General features: G+C 43.5%; 1 protein-coding gene across 9 annotated transcripts in view; it reads right to left on the bottom strand.

Moving 5' to 3' along the window:
- The window catches only part of Golgb1 (golgin B1), a 61,071-nt gene that overhangs the window by 40,580 nt on the left and 1,870 nt on the right, over nucleotides 1-18,621 (bottom strand). For 2 of the 9 annotated variants that reach the window (XM_075964936.1, XM_075965000.1), the window contains exons 2-8: nucleotides 11,864-11,958; nucleotides 10,486-10,638; nucleotides 10,174-10,326; nucleotides 8,273-8,401; nucleotides 6,283-6,408; nucleotides 4,008-4,130; nucleotides 2,471-2,584 (exon numbers count right to left, since the gene is read on the bottom strand). In XM_075964936.1, coding sequence (XP_075821051.1) covers nucleotides 2,471-2,584; nucleotides 4,008-4,130; nucleotides 6,283-6,408; nucleotides 8,273-8,401; nucleotides 10,174-10,326; nucleotides 10,486-10,638; nucleotides 11,864-11,956 — 891 coding nt within the window. In that variant the 5' untranslated portion in view covers nucleotides 11,957-11,958. The remainder of the gene's footprint in view (nucleotides 1-2,470; nucleotides 2,585-4,007; nucleotides 4,131-6,282; nucleotides 6,409-8,272; nucleotides 8,402-10,173; nucleotides 10,327-10,485; nucleotides 10,639-11,863; nucleotides 11,959-18,621) is intronic. The other 7 variants (XM_075964943.1, XM_075964954.1, XM_075964965.1 and 4 more) reach the window with 7 other exon arrangements.

The following is an 18,621-nucleotide window of genomic DNA, read 5'->3' as shown; positions in this document are numbered from 1 at the left end:
ACATCCCTCCCAGGCTCCGGAAGCCACTATTCTCTTTTCTACTTCTGTGGCCTTACCTTTTTGGCTTCCCTATGGAAGTGAGAGCACATGGCATTTGTCTGTCTATGCTTGACTTTTTCACCTAGAATAGCATGCTGGCTTCGTTCCCCATTGCTGCAGAAACACAAAACTGAATTCCTGTTTTAGGACTGAGGAACATTCTATTGTGTATATTTACTATGCTGCTATATTAATGAACATTATATTTCCATGACAGGCACCATCTCGACTGCTGTGAACAGTGCTGCAGCAGAGGAGTCTGCAGGGGCCTCTGTGTCCTCTGGCTGGGAACCCAGCCATGGGAATGTCAGACAATGGGAGTTCTGTGCCTGCTCTTCCGAGCTACAAATAATAGGCTTTAAGAAGGAAAGTGAGTTTTGCTTTTTTATCTGTTGAGCTTGCCAAGGTTGTAGGTTAGCCACGTATGACTAGAGAACTGGGTACATATCAAAAGCACTAGAGAGACGAATGTTTGGGAGAGACCTGTCGCAGTGGGGATAGTCACACCTACTATAAGAGCAAAAGAGAGAAGACCAGGTATAGTAAAACTACCTGGCTGAGGCTAGTCCACTGGCAAGTACTGTTTAATGGGCAGGAAAAGAAGCCTATGAAGGAAAAACAAACAAACAAAAAAGCTCCAGAGACATTGGAAGAGAACTAAGATGTGCCCTGTGCTCATAGGAAAGCAGTGGACTTTGAGGAAGCTTCAAGGAATAAATGATATACCAGTCAGACATGGTGGCATATCCCCAGAATCCCAGCATATGGGAGGACTTGAGGGCAACCCAGGTTATACAGAAACCCCTTTTTTTTTTAATTAAAAATTTTCATTTATTTTACATCCTGACCATGATTTCCCCTCCGCCCTTTCCTCACATCCTCCCCCCACCTCCCCTCGATTCCTGCTCTCCATCCACTCCTCCTCTGTTTCTGTTCAGAAAGGGGCAGGCCTCCCATGGATGTCAACAAAGCAAGGCACATCAAGTCTAAGTTCCTTCCTTTGAATTAAGGTTGGGCGAGGAATCCCTGCATGGGGAAAAAGGTTCCCAAAAGTCAGCTCAAGAGTTAGGGACAGGCCCTGATCCCACTACTAGGAGTCCCACAAATAGACCAAGCTAGACAATGGTCACATATATGTAGAGGGCCTAGGTTGGTTCCATGCAGGCTCCCTAGCTGTCAGTCCAGAGTCTGTCAGCAACTATGAGCCCAGGTTAGTTGAGAAAGCCTATTTTAAAAAATGAATAAAACCCACCAACAACTAAGAAACAAATATCACAGAAAGGTCTAGTAAAAGAACGCTGAAAAGACAGTCATTAGATTTGAGAATTACAGGTGTGTCATGATTTTCTAGAAGAGCTTTGGGAGTGTGCCAGTGATTTCAGCTGAATTCACGCTCGGCGTGTGCCGGACCCTAAGCACTTTTATGCACCCACGTGACTCTGCAACAGGTCCTTCATATACTGATGGAGGAATCTGAAGTCTACCAGGTCAACCAGGGTGTGCAGGAATTCTCCATGCACGCCTTTCTCTACTGTGCTGAGGGAACGATGATGTCCGCTGCATAAGGGAGCTTATGAGGATCCATATGAGGATCCACAGTGCACTGACCAATACACTGTCTGACAGAGGTCACACAGAGGCAGCCATCTGAGCAGCAAAGGCCTAGGAAGTACCACAAAGGAGACTAGACCCTCACTGTCCCAGGACACCCAGAAAGGACACCTAGAGGCAGAGTACGGGTTTTATGAGGATGAAGAGGAGGGAACATGCTTCCACACTACAGAGAAAGCAGCCTCAAGAAGGCAGGCTGAGCTTTAAGGAGGAAGAATGTGGCTGATGTTTCCTGGCAGCAGACAGCACCCAGGTGAACAGGCAAAGGGTGTGTTGAATTAATTAACTATAGAATTAATTCTGTATTAGAACTTGGCTACTTGGATATGACCACAGGACAAGGGCACAAGGAGGCCAAAGGCAGATAAGAATAGCCCAGATCGGAAGCATAGGTCCATACAGTACAGCAAGAGAAAGAAGAATTATTGTCTTATTGGATTTCTTCAACCCAGAAGAAAGTTGACCAACGAAAAAAGGCAAAATAGAGACCATGCACGAGGCACAGGAACCACTCAAGACAGACAAGGGGGGGGGGAGAGTGACAAGAAAGAAACTTGCCAGAGGAAATCAGTAAACTGCAGAAAGACTCTAGCCTACAGCAAGGAAGGAAAAGTGCGATAAAGACGGACAATGAACGCCCGGGGAGGGACCCCGCCTGCTTTACCACCTTGTCACCACCAGGGAAGCACTGGGCGTTTGCTGAAAAGAATGAACAGATGACACCAATCCTCTGGCCGCTTAAAGGTTGTCATGACTGCTACCCAACAACCTAACGTAGAAACCAGCCCTCCCCAGCAGCCAGTGGGACCGCAGATAGTACCTGGTTTCTCTGTTCGGCCAAAGTCAGCTCCTGCTGCAGCAAGTCTACAACCTGAGCACGGCCCAGCAAGGCTTCTTCATGTTCCTCAAGTTTCCTTTGCATCACCCTCAATTTCTGGAAAGAAGCATTTGGACATAATTACAGATAAATAAGCACAATTATTTGCCCGCCTTCCAAAGTGCCATGTGCACCTGTAAGGCTCCGCTTTCGAGTGTGGAAGAAAAGGGCTAAGTAGGACACCGCATGCCATGGCCCATCCAGCAGCAAGAGACTATCCAAAATGCCTTCTCCAGAGCGTGACAACAACCAAACCCAAATGCAAGCAAGGCCTTGAATCAGGGAGCCTAATATACTTAAGATAAAATGACACACACTCACGTTCAAAATTACATAGTTCCTGTCCTGTCCCTAAGTAGCACAGGTAACATGCATATCTTACCTACAAAAGAGAGCAATCTTTATAGGCAAAACCATTTCTCTTCTGTTTTCAATCTCAGGGCAGGCACTTGAAAAATACCCATTGAATAAATCAATCAATATATACAATTCATAGTCTAGTTTTCAAAGTAGTACACTCTGAAATTCCACTTAGTAGTACATTCTGAAAGACCGCTTAGAACTTGGAACAGGTTTGCACTCAAGAACAAAGAAATGAGCGGCTGGGAAGGATGGCACAATTGGCAAAGTACTCGAGAGACTTTGTGTTCAATCCCCAGAATCCACATAAAAAATGCTAGGCCAGGTGAATCCCAGACTGAGGTGGTAGAAACAGGATTCTGGAGGCTTCTCGGCCAGCCAGCTAGCCTAGCCTAAGTGGTGACCTAGGCCAATGAGAGGCCCTGCCTCAGAAGGGGAAAGTATCAAGGCCAATGGCTCCAGAGGAAGGAATGACATCCAAAGTTGTTCTCTGACCACCACACACATGTGCATGTGTGCATGCATACCTGTGTGCATAAACATGCACTTGCACATACATGAACACACATATACAAACACAAATCAAACAAAGTGTCACTAAAGTGCCTTTCCTTACAGGGTTCTACATTCTAAGTACACGCAATGTGAGTTAGTACAGGTTAAGCTCAAATACAGTGAAGTCAATTTTCAGTGCACCTTAAAAAATATTGATTTAATAAAAGACTGTGCCATCAAAATCACTTCTTTTAACCTCCTTTTTTAAAAAAATACACAACTGACTTCATCTATTTGAAGCTTTGGATCAGGGTTTGAGCATGAACGGTAGCAGTGAATCCGCAATGAGAAAGAAACCCGCCCATTGCTGACTCCCGTATAAGGCCCCAAGTAAATTCAGCTTTAGAGTTCCAAGTTCCAGCCTGATGAGATAAGGAAAAAGGGACAGTATGGACAAGACAGAAAATAATATGCAACGAAAGACAGGACACCAGTAAGAAGCCAAGGAATGCATGGAGGACATGTGGAGCGCAGCGGGGAAGGGAAGTGCTTGGGACGTGGCTGTGAGGTCTGGGTTAAACGTGAACCAAAATGAGAATCATTCTGCGGAGTGTGAGCAACACACCTGCTGCATCTCTGTCTCCACATCTGCCTGGGTCACTAACTGAAGCAGCTCATCTTCATGGAGACGGACCTGGGTTTCAAAGCGGGCGTCTTTCTCTCGGACCACCTGCTGCATGGAACTCAACTGAAGACACACACCAGAGAAACTAGACAAGTTACACTCCAGAGTAGCTCACAGACAACTCTTTCAGCCTAACCTTAAAAGATGGGCACACAGCACTGATGGAAAGCGCTTCTCTAAACCTCAGCTCTGAGGGGAAGGGTGAGAATGTCAGAAGAACAAGAGGCCCAGCAGTAACTTCCAGACAAGAGAGAAAGCCTACTACCAATCTCAGAAACAACTCATACATAATTAAAACATTTTCAGATACTAAAAATGTTATAAATATGGGAGAAGATTTATTTTTAATTCTGAAAAGATTAAAAAATGAAACATACAAGTGAAGTTAAATTTCTGTTAACTCCTTCAGTATCAGACTCATGCTCAAAAATGGTCCTAGAACCTCACTCCTGTAAATTAGCAATTCAACCATGAATATTATTCAAAATGTTCTACATATAGAAATACAAATCTACTCTTTCTTGTGTGGTTTTCAAACTTGCTTTGACTAAAGAACTGTGTGTGTTTTCAAGGGCACACCACCTCCCCAGAAAGCCATGTCCAGCTGTCACTGCTGCAGGCCGGTCTCTTTAATGCATTCTTCTCTGTCTTTCCCAACTCTTCCCCACAAGAACGCGGCTTGTCTAGAGTGTTACCTAGCTCTCAGGGTTCCTCTCTGTCTCCCCACAAGAACGCGGCTTGTCTAGAGTGTTACCTAGCTCTCAGGGTTCCTCTCTGTCTCCCCACAAGAACGCGGCTTGTCTACAGTGTTTCCTAGCTTTCAGGGTTCCTCTCTGTCTCCCCACAAGAACGCGGCTTGTCTAGAGTGTTACCTAGCTCTCAGGGTTCCTCTCTGTCTTCCCCACAAGAATGCGGCTTGTCTAGAGTGTTACCTAGCTCTCAGGGTTCCTCTCTGTCTCCCCACAAGAATGCGGCTTGTCTAGAGTGTTACCTAGCTCTCAGGGCTTCTCTCTGTCTCCCCACAAGAACGCGGCTTATCTAGAGTGTTGCCTAGCTCTCAGGGTTCTGTTTAAATCCCTTCTTTTTTCTATATAAGTTTCTATAACTATCATGTTCACAAAATACTTAAAGTTAATGCTACTTTTATCAATTTTATTTTTTGAGATAGGTCTCACTGTGTAGCCTGGACTAGCCTGGAACTTGCCATGTAGCCAACAATGGTGTTAAACCCATGATCTGCACACCTCAGTCTTCTGAATGCTAGGGCAATGGCTTGTATTACCACACTTGGCCTTTGGCATCTTGTTTGGAGTAGCTTCTCCCCAATGGAGCTGTTAACATATTTATATACCTTGGTTGCCTTTGTTTTAAGTAACTTAAAAGAATAAAAAAAAAGTGTAACATTTTCCTATCCTACACTATGTAAGAAGCATGAAAGCTCCAACAGAAGCTGATAGGATAAGATTATCAATTTCTGGGTATATAATTCTGTGGGCCCAACCGCTGGCCATTCCTACATGGAAGACACCTCTGTTATTAATATGTCTGATGGCTAAGGTCAGCTGCGTGTTGTGTGCAAAGACCTCCAAGGATGAAAATGTGGCATGTTACAAAAGCATCCTCAAAGGAGAACTACGGGAAACTGAGAAAAACAGAGTTGAGGGAGCCGGCGCAAACAGGCTGGCTCTGGCTTCAGAATGACCATGAAGAAGAACGCTGCATACTAGAGTCATTAGCAAGGGGCTTCATACCCTCTCCACTTCTTTAGTCTATGTTCAGTAAGTAACTTGAAGGTTAAGATGTATCTTCCTAACAAGATTTTAATCAGAAAAGAATGGAGCTAATAATTTTATTTCTTTTGTTTTATCTGTTTCCTTTGAGTTCAGCTACGAGCTCATTCCTAAGATACACAATCTCTGCGTGCTATTAAAATGGAGTATCTGGACCTAAGGAATAAAAACAGCCATCATAAAGCTATGGCAAGTTCACCAACATAAATGGCATTTTTTGAGGGGTTCTGGTGTTTCCTACTAAGATATGAACTGCTTACCATACTTCTAGCTTTTTCTACCACACTTTCCTAGGCTTGGCTTTAATATCCTATCTACCATACTTGCATCTACCAAGCTTTTCAAGTGACTGCTGGGATTGACTTGCCACCTGCACCATTCTGGACCCCATGGATTTTATCCTAATGGAGGCGCCATCATCCTACCTGTGCAGCTTGCTCTGCCTGTGTCTGGCTCAGCTGAGTCCGCAAAGTGCTAATGACTTCTTCCTTTTCTTGAAGCTGCTGCTTCATCAGGACAAACTCCTCCATCTCTGCTGAACTCTTATCCAACTGAAGGGGAAAATATTTCCTTAAGCAATGGTTTTGGCATTCTTAGTTCTTTTGACTTTCTCATTTGCTTTGAATACCTACCATATTTCCCTCTAATTTCCACTTTAACGCAAAAACGAATTTCATTTGCTAATTTTTAAAGTATCATTGAATTGCCCAAATTTTTCAGAGGAAGACAGAAGCAATAGCAATATGTTTTTCAATTACTTTGAAAGTTAGCATAGCAAAGAGACAGACCAATTAGTGAGCAGAAAAACATGAACAATATCAACAATATGTAAGAAACTATCCTACAAACCTTGGACTAAACAAGTTAAGGGCAAACTATGAAAATTAGGATTTTCTTGACATTAAAGACTGTAAAATAAAAAGGAGACAGCAATAGAGCTACATTTGATGGTCCTGTGGAATAGGAAAAAAATCCAAGGTAACTAAGAAGTATTTGTAGGAATACATGGCAGCCAGCATTAGAAGAGAAGCAATACTTCCCTGTTGTAATAGGAGTGGCGGGGCTGCATCCCTGGCACCCGGCCGCCCGCATGGCTAGCTTATGCCCCGAAATAATTACATGGAAACTGTATTCTTTTAAACATTGCCTGACCCATTAGTTTCAGTTTCTTATTAGCTAGCTCTTACATATTGACCTAACCCATTTCTAATAATCTGTGTAGCCCACGAGCTGGCTTACCAGGAATGATCTTAACCTGCATCTGCCTGGAGTGGGAGAATCATGGCGGCTCTCTGACTCAGCTTCTTTCTCCCAGCATTCTGTTCTGTTTTCTCCGCCTACCTAAAGGTTGGCTTATCAAATGGGTCTAGGCAGTTTCTTTATTAATAAGAAATCACTCCCACATCACTTCCCATTCTTTGATCATGGGTAAATGCAGGTCGCCCACAGAAAAGATTCCCATATGTGATCTGTATAGATAAAGGCTTAGCAAAGATTCGTTGGCAACTAGCACTTGCTGCTCTTGTGAAAGGATCCAGGTTCGGTCCCAGCACCCACAGCTATCTGTAAGTCCAGTTCCAGAGGATCTGATGTCCTCGTCTGACCTCTGGGTATGCAGTACGGTACATATACATCCATGCAAGCAAAAACATCCACACAGAAAATGAATGAACAATTACATAATATCATTAAAAAGTCAGGCATGGTGGCTCATGCCTATAATTCCAGCACTCAAGAGGCTGAGACAGGAGGACTGCCACAAGTTCAAGGTAAAACTGGGCTACAATCTGAGGCCTTGCCTCAAAAACAAGAACAAAAATCATGAAGAATAAGGAGCAGAACAATATGCTGAAAGAAATTGTAACTTATTTCAGAGATAAACATGTTCAAGAAAAATGTACGGGACAGGAAAAGAAAATTAGAATCAGAAAATTTAAAAAAAGTAATAAAATTCATGAGGTTGATATAAAGAAAACTCATTTCAGAAGAGAAAGCCAAACACAAAACAAAATGCCTTGAGTTAAATAAGAAAAAGGATAAATCTAAAAACTATTAATCAAAATTGGTAAAAAAATAATACACAACCAAAAATAAAGGTTAACAGAAACCTACTAGGAAGAAAATGGAAGCATCGGCGCTGATCAAATGCTGTGAATCATGCAATTCAAGAGTTTCTGAGAACACATGATCCATATATGAAAGAATACACTGAGTATGTGCAAATACCAATGGAGAAGGTCACACACACATGCAAACTCTAATGAATGAGTAGACGTGGAAGTAAGGGAGGGGGGGCAGGGAGGGACCAGCTGATGGGAGATCGCTACTGATTGTCTAGAAAGAGGCATTGACAGTGGATATCCGTTGGCTGGTAGTGATCTGTTAAGCTATAATAACGAGATGACTCACTCCTACCTTCACGGCTTGTTCTGACTGCGCCTGGTGAAGCTGGGCTTGCAAATGGCTAATTAATTTCTCCTTCTCCTGGAGTTCACGTTTTATCTCTTCTACTTTCATCTCTTCTTCTGTGGAATTCTTATCATGCTGAAAATTGCAAAGATTGAAGTTGCTTACTTAAGAGGTATAATTAATATATATTTTATCTTTTACACTATTTGCCTTTTAGAGACATTTAATTATAGCTTCACCGAAGTGATAGAAGCACTCAGGAGCCAGAAGCAGGAGGATCTCTCTTAGTTAGAAGCCATCCTGGTTTAGAATCCCCAGAAGAGTCAGAACTACATAGAAAGCCTGACCTGTATCAAACAAACAATAAAACCAACCAAGCAACCACCACAACAAAATTAAACAATAATAGAAGCAAGAATAAGAAACTAACAAAAAGCCATCAGTTTTGGGCTGGGAAGTTAGCTGAGTTTAAGAAAGCTTGTTCTACAACCGCGAGGACTAGGGTTTGGATCCTAGAACCCACAAACACCTGTCCCTCCGGCTTCGAGGGATCTGTCACACCCTCTTCTTGTCTCTGATACCCTTCTCTGTCTGTCGCTGTCTGTCCATGCCCCTGCCTCACACATGCACACATGCATGCTGCGCTAAGCACACCATGGCACACATGGTTACAGGGCTGCTGTGACTGACAGCTGGAGAGGACTGGAACGGCTGGACATCATTTATTGAACATGGAAAGGGAATGATGATAGAAGATGCTGGCACGTCTAAGGCCTGGGTAGTAAGCTAGAGTGAAATGCAGAGTATAAAATGGAAAAATAAAAAATCTAACAACACGACTCAGGTGAAGTCTGAAAGAATCAACATAAAAAGGAAAGGGTTAGTGCCTGCCACCACAGCCAGAGAAGAGAGTTGCCATAGGAACCATAGAGGAGGAAAAGAATTCAAACAAAGAAATTACTTGCTTTTAAAACCAACTTTGCAATGCTAAGCAACCCAATTCTATTCCCCTCCTTCTCGTGCCCCTGCTGTAGGAGGGGCTAAACCTAGGGCCTTATTCACACTGCATAGGTGCTCTTCTCCTGAGCCATATCCCCAGGGCAGACAAGGAACAGCAATGTCCCTGAAAGGCAAGGCTAAGCAGGGCACTGGGAGGTAACAAGTGCCCTCAAGGGCTGTGGCTCAGAACTTGAAAAACTCCCCTCAGAACGAATATTTCTGATAATGTAATACAGGGGGCAGGGGCAGTCGAGGCCACAGTGGCCCAGCAGCACCAGTGTAATCTGCACAAATGCCCCCAAAACCTGGCGGTCCCTGCTCTCTGCATAGATACCCGAGTGTGGCTCCGAACAGAAAGGCCAAGAGGACACCTGGAACAATACCACACTCCTCTAAAGACAGCTTTAGTCCCTCTGCATCCCGACTAGATGCTGCTCTGTAAACCTTGCCGGCCTCCTTACAGGGACACCAGGGTGAGCCAGGCAACTCAGCTCATAGTTCATAAAACATCAATGAACCATTATCCACTTATAGAAACAGAGAATATTCTCTACTGGTTAAGCAATAAAAGGATTTCAGAGCAGGGTCGAAACCTTAGAGATCACAGTTTTTAATGTTCTAACCAATAATCAAACTCATCCACAAAGTATATGTTTCTCCTCTCTGTCTCACTCCAGGACTCATGTCTTCCCGTCAGCCCTTTGAGAGTCTCACTGGGAGTCTGGGTAACACCTGCCAACTCAGGCCCACATTTCCGTCTGCCTTTGTTGGCCCAGTGTGGCCTTCGTTCCAAGCAAACCACAGGCTCGGAGGGAAGGGCAGCGCTTCTGTCTCATCTCCCCGCTGCAGATGTGCTGTGGTAGGGCTCCTGGCTCAGAGGACACCCAGTCTCTATCCAGTTCCCGTACCTTGGAGAGCGGCTCCGCGGGCTGAGGTTCGGTAGGCGAAGCAGCCCCTCCTTGTGCCTTCATTTCTTCGAGGTGTTTGTTCAAAGAAGTCAATTTCGCTTTTGCATGAAGTTTTATTTTTTTAATTTTGTTATCAGCAGCTTTACGCTCCTCCTGCCGGAGAGCAATGAAGACAATAAACGAGTTTACCTAGCACACAACTTACTCGCGGCAGGCAGCGAGATAAGGCACTTAGGAATAAGAAGCAGGGCTAACGCTCTAAGTGGACAACCTGTTTTTCTCAAATGCTCAGCAAACAGCAAACGACAATACCTGCAGAGCTTCGTCCTTCTGCTGGAGCTGAGCGTCCTTCTGGCTGATGATGTCTTTCAGCTCCACCACTAACTTCTCGGCTTCAGCCAGGCGTTCCAGAACATCATCTTGAGTGCTGTTATTCGATTCCATGCTAGATTCCTGGTGTGGTTCCTGGGATTTAGACAGAAAGCAATAAAAATAATGCACAAGGGAAAGGCAGCAACTCCCCGCAGGGACTGCTCCATCCTCACCTCAATCACTGGCCAACTCCTCTCTTTTGAAACTGAGCCCTGACTAATTCCACAGCAGTTATCCTTGCCTTTACAATATAGTGTTTTTGTCTAACTTAGAGGATTTGTTTTAAAACTTGATTTATTTCTCTTATATATGAGTACCGTGTATGTACACCTGCAGGCCAGAAGAGGGCACCAAATCCTATTACAGACAATTGTGAGCTACCAAGGAGATTGAAAACTTAGGACCTCTGAAAGAGTAGCTGATGCTCTTAACTGCTGAGCCATCTCTCCAGCCCCAGAACTTTTATTATTCTAATTTTATCCAAGAGGAAAATAAAGGAAGGCATGGATTACATAGTATTAAGTGGGAGAACTCAAAATTTAAAATTAGAGGGCTGGAGAGGTGGCTCAGCTGGTGGAGCGAAGGCCACGCGTGCACAAGGCCTGGCTTCAGTTCCTGGTCCTGCATCAGCTGTCATGGATGACAGTGCACACCTCGGGCCCAACACTCCGAAGGCAGAGGTTGAGAGACCAGGAGTCTAAGGTCATCTTTGGCTAGCTACAGAGCAAGTTGGAGACCAGCCTGGGATACATGAGACCCTGTCTCAAACAAAATAAAGTAAGTTATTTGAAAATTAAAAAAAAAAGCCCTTAACTATCTAGCTTGCTGCTTGTCTTTGAAAAAGTTAATGGACTTCTTTTGAATCCTTAAGGGTTGGAAAATACAATGCGAACTACAAGAAAGGCAGACAACTTTATAGAAATAAACAGAGGTTTTCAAACAAAAATGGTGCTCCAGCCTCATTTACTCTTTACACTTTCCCGTGGAACAGGAGCTGTGTCCCTAAGGAGGAAGAAGGGAGGAGGACGGGGAGGAGGAAGATGTTAACAATAACTTCTTAAGACAGTTTGGTACTAAACTGGCTAAGCAGACAACAGAGACCCATCTTTCCCAGCTCATCTACTCTTGGTTTCTGTTCCCACAGCTCTCAGACTAATAGTCCTTAGCAGAGGATCATTTACAGAGTGGCAGTGGTTTCCTTAAACATCACTTCTACTTTGCACGAGGGAGGCTGCTCACATCCCTCTAGCCTAAGGTATTCTCCTCAGAAGAACACACAGAAGAGGTCTTGTTACTCGATCTGGACAAAGTTACTCACAGCTTCTAAGGGAGCTGTCATATTCTGGTCAGCATTATATCCTGATAATTCATGTAAAACAACATTTGCTAATCCTGATAATCGGTTCAGCATCTCTGCGAGTGAAATAGAAAGAAAATGCAACAATCAGTAAAAACAGATACAGGCTGCTGGAGGGCAAGTAAGCAGACAGGTGCAGCTAGACATCAGTACCCATATCATCTCTGCGAGAGGAGGGACTGTCACTGGATTCGGGGTGCAGCCAGCTGTGTGCATGGTGTAGCCACACCCTGTTCTGCTCGGGAGCCTTATTGTATGCACCATCACCAGGATCAGTCGGAATAATAAAATGCAAGAACACAATCTTTAAATACAAGTATGTCATCGTTAAGTATGTCTCAAGGGCAGTCTTTAATGCCCTATGTTTTCATTGATAAACAAAAATCTTAAGTTTTCCTTCTCCCAGATTGATCCTTTTCTGATTTTCAATGAAACCCTAAGAAAATTTCCCTTTTCATGTGCTCCCTGAACCCCGTTCTTTCCTGTAGTTTTCCTGACAAACCGTGTGGTGTCAGTGGAGAGTCACTATCCAATGTGGAGTATAAACATTTACAGCAGGAAATGACTGAAATCAGTATCCTACGCTTGTTCTGCGCAGAATTAGAAAAAGGAATAAAAGACAACATAAGCAGAGAAAAGGAGATAAAGCCCAGAGCAGAAATCAGTAAACAGAAAATTAAACCCATAAAACAAAGGCTGTGCTCAGAAGAGCTGCCCCAAAGCCCCTATGCTGAGGATTCAGGGCCTGTGCATGCTGTGTAGACACTCTACTGCTAATCCACACTCGCAGCCATCTAAGATTAATTTTAATAAAGGAATGAACACCATCAGTAATCTTCCATAAAGATCTGTATAAATCTAAAGAAATTCACACTAGACTATAACTTATCAGAATATAACTTATCATTCATCTTTACATTTTACATGCCACTCTTGGGAACAAGCGAACAACTGACTGATGGACTCAGAAGATGGCAATCGGCAGGGAAGCAGGAATGTTTGTGTGCTTCTTAGATCCCCAGATAAGAGCAAAGCAAGGAGAGGAACAGCAAAAACCTGCCTGCAACCTGAACAAAACACTGCCTCGCCCAACAATAAAAAGTCCCTGTATAATCAAGTTTCCTATCAACCCCCAAGTTGACATAGCAACGGTCAAAATCAACGACCACCACCAAATGTGGCTTCAGCGGTGTCCGTTCAAGAGGACACAGGTGTAGCCACAGGTGTGCAACAAACCAAGCAAAGTGCAGCGCCAACTGCCGTTTGTTCACTAATCAGTGTGTGGAGCACAGTAGATGAGGGAACGGCACACAGACTGCCAGGTCCGGCAGCACACTTGGAATCCTAGCACCAAAGACATGGAGGCAAGATCCGAGACTCCCTGGACAGCCAGGCTCACTTATCTGACCTGCACAGGTCCCAGGGAGACCCTGTCTCAAAAGAACAAGGGTGGAGGACTCCCAAGGTCACCCAGGGTTGACCTCTGGCCTTACACACACACACACACACACACACACACACACACACACACACACACACACACACACAAGTGTGCACCACCTTCCCTCAAAATTATTCAGAAAGAAACAACTGTTCTAACATTTTCAGGCCCTGATCAAGGTATCTAGCCACTGATCAGTCAACAGCTGATAATAAAGCGAAGTCCAGACTTTATGAACGTCCTGATGAAAGACGATAACCACCTTCTAGAGTCTTGCCAAAGGATAGAAACTCAGGCCACCATCTGCTACATCTGCAGAAAACACAGAGGACAGAGGAACACACAGGACTACATAACCCATGTGCACTCCTGCGGAAAGGATAGAAACTCAGGCCACCATCTGCTACATCTGCAGAAAACACAGAGGACAGAGGAACACACAGGACTACATAACCCATGTGCACTCCTGCGGAGTGTCCAACTCCACAGCCGCAGGACCCATGCTTCTCAACAGACGGTTGTAAGGAAAAGCCGGAAGACGGATCAAGTAAGATTCCCAAACGGATAATAGGACCAAAAGGAAAGCACAAAGAAGGGCTTCTAGAATGTTCTAGAATGGTCAACCAAGTTATATTTGTTACAGTAACTTATGTAACTATATATTTTATAGTGTGGTTTCCTTTATCTGTGTTTTATCAATGAGAAGTGTTTATTTAAAGAAAATTAACAGAAACTGCTAAATAATGTTTAGAGACCCCCAAAAGGAAACTTTAGTTCTTATTTTTATTGACACATATCTGCACAGTCCATAAGGTATATGATGGTGAGATTCAGGCATGCACTGGGTGGTAATCAACTCGGGGTGATCAGCATATTCATAAAGGAGTTTCTAGACTTAAGCCAGGCTTTGTCACACACCCTGACCTAGAAACACTTACCTTGTTGGCTGCTCTCCATCACTCTCAGTTCCGGTTCCCCAGCCAATCCCCAGCTCCATCTGTACTGCAGCCCTGCTGGCTCCACCCACACTTACTTCTTTCTCTAAGTAGCTTGGGCTGTGGTGGTGCTACTTTTTGGATTAATGAGAAAGGTACTGGAATCTCAGGCAGAGAATTCCTCAACTGTTTTTTGTTTTTTTTGTTTTTTTTTTTTTTTTGGTTTTTTCGAGACAGGGTTTCTCTGTGGCTTTGGAGCCTATCCTGGAACTAGCTCTGTAGACCAGGCTGGTCTCGAACTCACAGAGATCCGCCTGCCTCTGCCTCCCGAGTGCTGGGATTGAAGGCGTGCGCCACCATCGCCCGGCTCCTCAATTGTTTTTAAGCCAGAATTTCTTTAGAGAAACGTAAAGACAGAGCACATTAGAGCGCAGCACCCGGAGCACAAGACCTTAAATATTTTGCACACTATCATTAAAAGATAAGATGGACTGACTGAAAAAGAAATCCCAGAAGCTGATGGGAGGGGGATGCCGATCTGGAGAGAGTAACATCTTTCCAGCTCAGCACACAACGGCTTCATCACATTGTATTCTGAGGTCGCTTTACCTGGTCAGCGTCAGTTCCTCTGCCTTAAGATGAAGACTAAGAAGGGTCAGTTTAAGACAACTGATGCAATTCCTGTCTCTGGAGCGGGATCTATAGCTGCAACTAAAGCATGCATCTGGGAGGGCATCTTTCACGCAGCCGAGAGCTACAGCTCAAAGGCTAGGAATCCAAGGGCAGGAAAGCTAAATGGAGCAGGATGGTGATCCCTCTCTATGGGGCTCGTAGTAAAATACAAACGGCAAATACACCCGCAAGGATCAGCAGACGGAAAACACTGTGCTAATAAATTCACACGAGGAAAGTGGACTGCTATCATTTTATAAAGCACCAGAATCACAAACAGAAAACTAAAACAGACCTCCATGTAAGGCTAAGCTTCTATAAAATAGCAAATAAAACCAAGCTCGCCAGGCTCACCACACACTCCCTGCCACAAGACCTGACACCTACAGGGAGCAGCGCTATGGATTCAAATCAAACGCCTGGGGCTGGAGAGATGGCTCAGTGGTTAACATCACTGGCTGCTCTTCCAGAGGACCTGGGTTTGATTCCTAGCACCCACAACCACCTGTAACTCTAGTTCCAGGGGATCTGGCACCCTCTTTTAGACTCTAGGGACACCAGGCACACACAAAATGCAAAGATACACATGTGGGCAAAAAGTCATACAAATAAAAGTTAAAGCAGAAACAAAAATAAAAATAACTCATTTTCTCAAAGCCTTCTTCACTGTCTATTGACAATTATTATTTTAAAAATATGAGCCAGGCAGTGGTGGTGCACGCTTTTAATCATACCACTTGGGAGTCAGAGGCAGGCAGATCTCTATGAGTTCAAGGCTAGCCTGGTCTACAAGATCTCATTCCAAGACAGCTAGGGTTACACAGAAAAACCCTGTCTTGAAAAATCAAAAACAGACAAACAGACAAAAAAAAAAAACCCACAAAGTATTTGGTATGTAGTACTTCACTAGGAAATAAAAATTAAGGAAATAGATGGCACGTTCCCAACCACAGGAAACACAGTACAACATGCACAAGAATATAAGCCAAATAAACATAGAGCAGAAGTGTATAGTGTGTGCACACTCCTGCATCACTAATAATCATAGAGCAGAAGTGTATTGTGTGTGCACACTCCTGCATCACTAATAATCATACAGAAGTGTATTGTGTGCGCACACTCCTGCATCACTAATAATCATACAGCAGAAGTGTATCCTGTGCACACACTCCTGATCACTAATAATCATAGAGCAGAAGTGTATCCTGTGTGCACACTCCTGTATCACTAATAATCATACAGCAGAAGGGTATCCTGTGTGCACACTCCTGCATCACTAATAATCATAGAGCAGAAGGGTATCCTGTGTGCACACTCCTGCATCACTAACAATCATACAGCAGAGTGTATCCTGTGTGCACACACTCCTGCATCACTAATAATCATATAACAGAAGTGTATCCTGTGTGCACACTCCTGCATCACTAATAATCATACAGCAGAGTGTATCCTGTGTGTGCACACTCCTGCATCACTAATAATCATACAGAAGTGTATCCTGTGTGCACACTCCTGCATCACTAATAATCATACAGCAGAAGGGTATCCTGTGTGCACACTCCTGCATCACTAACAATCATACAGCAGAGTGTATCCTGTGTGTGCACACTCCTGCATCACTAATAATCATACAGAAGTGTATCCTGTGTGCACACTCCTGCATCACTAATAATCATACAGCAGAAGGGTATCCTGTGTGCACACTCCTGCATCACTAATAATCATATAACAGAAGGGTATCCTGTGTGCACACACTCCTGCATCACTAATAATCATACAGCAGAGTGTATCCTGTGTGCACACTCCTGCATCACTAATAATCATACAGAAGTGTATCCTGTGTGCACACACTCCTGCATCACTAATAATCATACAGCAGAAGGGTATCCTGTGTGCACACTCCTGCATCACTAATAATCATACAGAAGTGTATCCTGTGTGCACACTCCTGCATCACTAATAATCATACAGCAGAAGGGTATCCTGTGTGCACACTCCTGCATCACTAATAATCATACAGCAGAAGTGTATCCTGTGTGCACACTCCTGCATCACTAATAATCATACAGCAGAAGGGTATCCTGTGTGCACACTCCTGCATCACTAATAATCATACAGCAGAAGGGTATCCTGTGTGCACACTCCTGCATCACTAATAATCATACAGCAGAAGTGTATCCTGTGTGCACACTCCTGCATCACTAATAATCATACAGCAGAAGTGTATCCTGTGTGCACACACTCCTGCATCACTAATAATCATACAGAAGGGTATCCTGTGTGCACACACTCCTGCAACACTTGCTTTGGAATTTGAATCATGTGCCCACAGAATATCACTGGGTCACTCCCCAAATTTATATCATGCATATTTGATTGCATCTCAGTGGTTTTGATTTCTTAATTTTCAAAGTGGCCCACAACTGGGTTAGAGTTAATAGGACTGGGTTACTACTACAGCTAAGAAAATTATTTATTAGGTGATTCATTTACAATTAGAAAATGTTATTAGAAAGATAACATTCCATAATACAAAAACTGATTTCTATTCAATTAGAAATAAATGGTAACTACAGCATTCAGACACAAGCACTGCCAATCAAGCAATTTCCAGCCTTTAAATAGACTTATTTATCCTCATTGTTTAACTGATTTTACCCCAAAAAGTTTAAACTTTCAAGATAAAAAGATATACTAACAATAGCCCTAATTTTAAGATGGTGGAGACACACAAAAGCATCGCGTTTTCTGAGTAACGTTCTCACCTTACATTCTTCATCCAGGATAAAAACAGGGATGCAGGGGAAAGCACCTTGTTAATAGCGATGTAGCGACCTTACTTTGCTGAGTAGTAAGTCCATAAGCCAAACTGATGACTCATAGGCGTAAGCCCTTAAATAGTTTATTATTTTTCCTCATATAAGCTCACACAGACATGAGATCACAGACACAAAGAGTGTTTGGCTGCTCCTGACTAGAAACAATCTCCATGCCCTCCAGGGAGGACTGCTAACTGTACTTCCTATATTTGTCCAAGGGAATGCTATAGAGCTGCCTGCCAGAGTAGGGTGGTGTGTTCAAAGCTCGTGTTTACTGAAAATGGTTTTTATATAGATTGAATTGCTGTATCAAAATTCTTCGTTCACACTTTGAAATATTTTGGACTCTGGGATATTTGTACACATATAAAGAGCCATCTTGGGAGCAGGACCCAAGTTTAAACACAGAAATCATTTACAGTCCATATATATTTAACACACAGAGACTGAAGGCAATTTTACACAGTATTTTTAAACATTTGTGCATGAGGTGAAGTTTCACCGCGATGAATTTCCTACTGTTAGCATAGGAATACTCAGCAAGCTTTATTTTTGAGCCCTTTATGTTTCAGACATTAAGATGAGAGATGATGTATAATATTAAGTGGCAAAAAGATGTATTATGACTCACTTGAGGGGAAGTATTATTACATATGTGCTTTAGCAGTCAGAACGTCTCTTAGGAGCAAATTATTTACCTGGCTGATTTCTGGAGTGGGGGAAAGGTGACAGAGGTAAGAAGGTAGAACTGGGCTTTACATTATTACACCCTTTGGTTTTGAACTTCCTTTGATCAAAAGCACATATAACAGAACCTAAAATAACTAAACTGAGGGGTGGGGGAGGTGTACC

The sequence above is a fragment of the Microtus pennsylvanicus genome, chromosome 1, assembly GCF_037038515.1.
Source record: "Microtus pennsylvanicus isolate mMicPen1 chromosome 1, mMicPen1.hap1, whole genome shotgun sequence".
NCBI lineage: Eukaryota > Metazoa > Chordata > Mammalia > Rodentia > Cricetidae > Microtus > Microtus pennsylvanicus.
The sequence above is the reverse complement of the archived record's forward strand: the minus strand, read 5'-3'. Positions and strand labels throughout refer to the sequence as shown.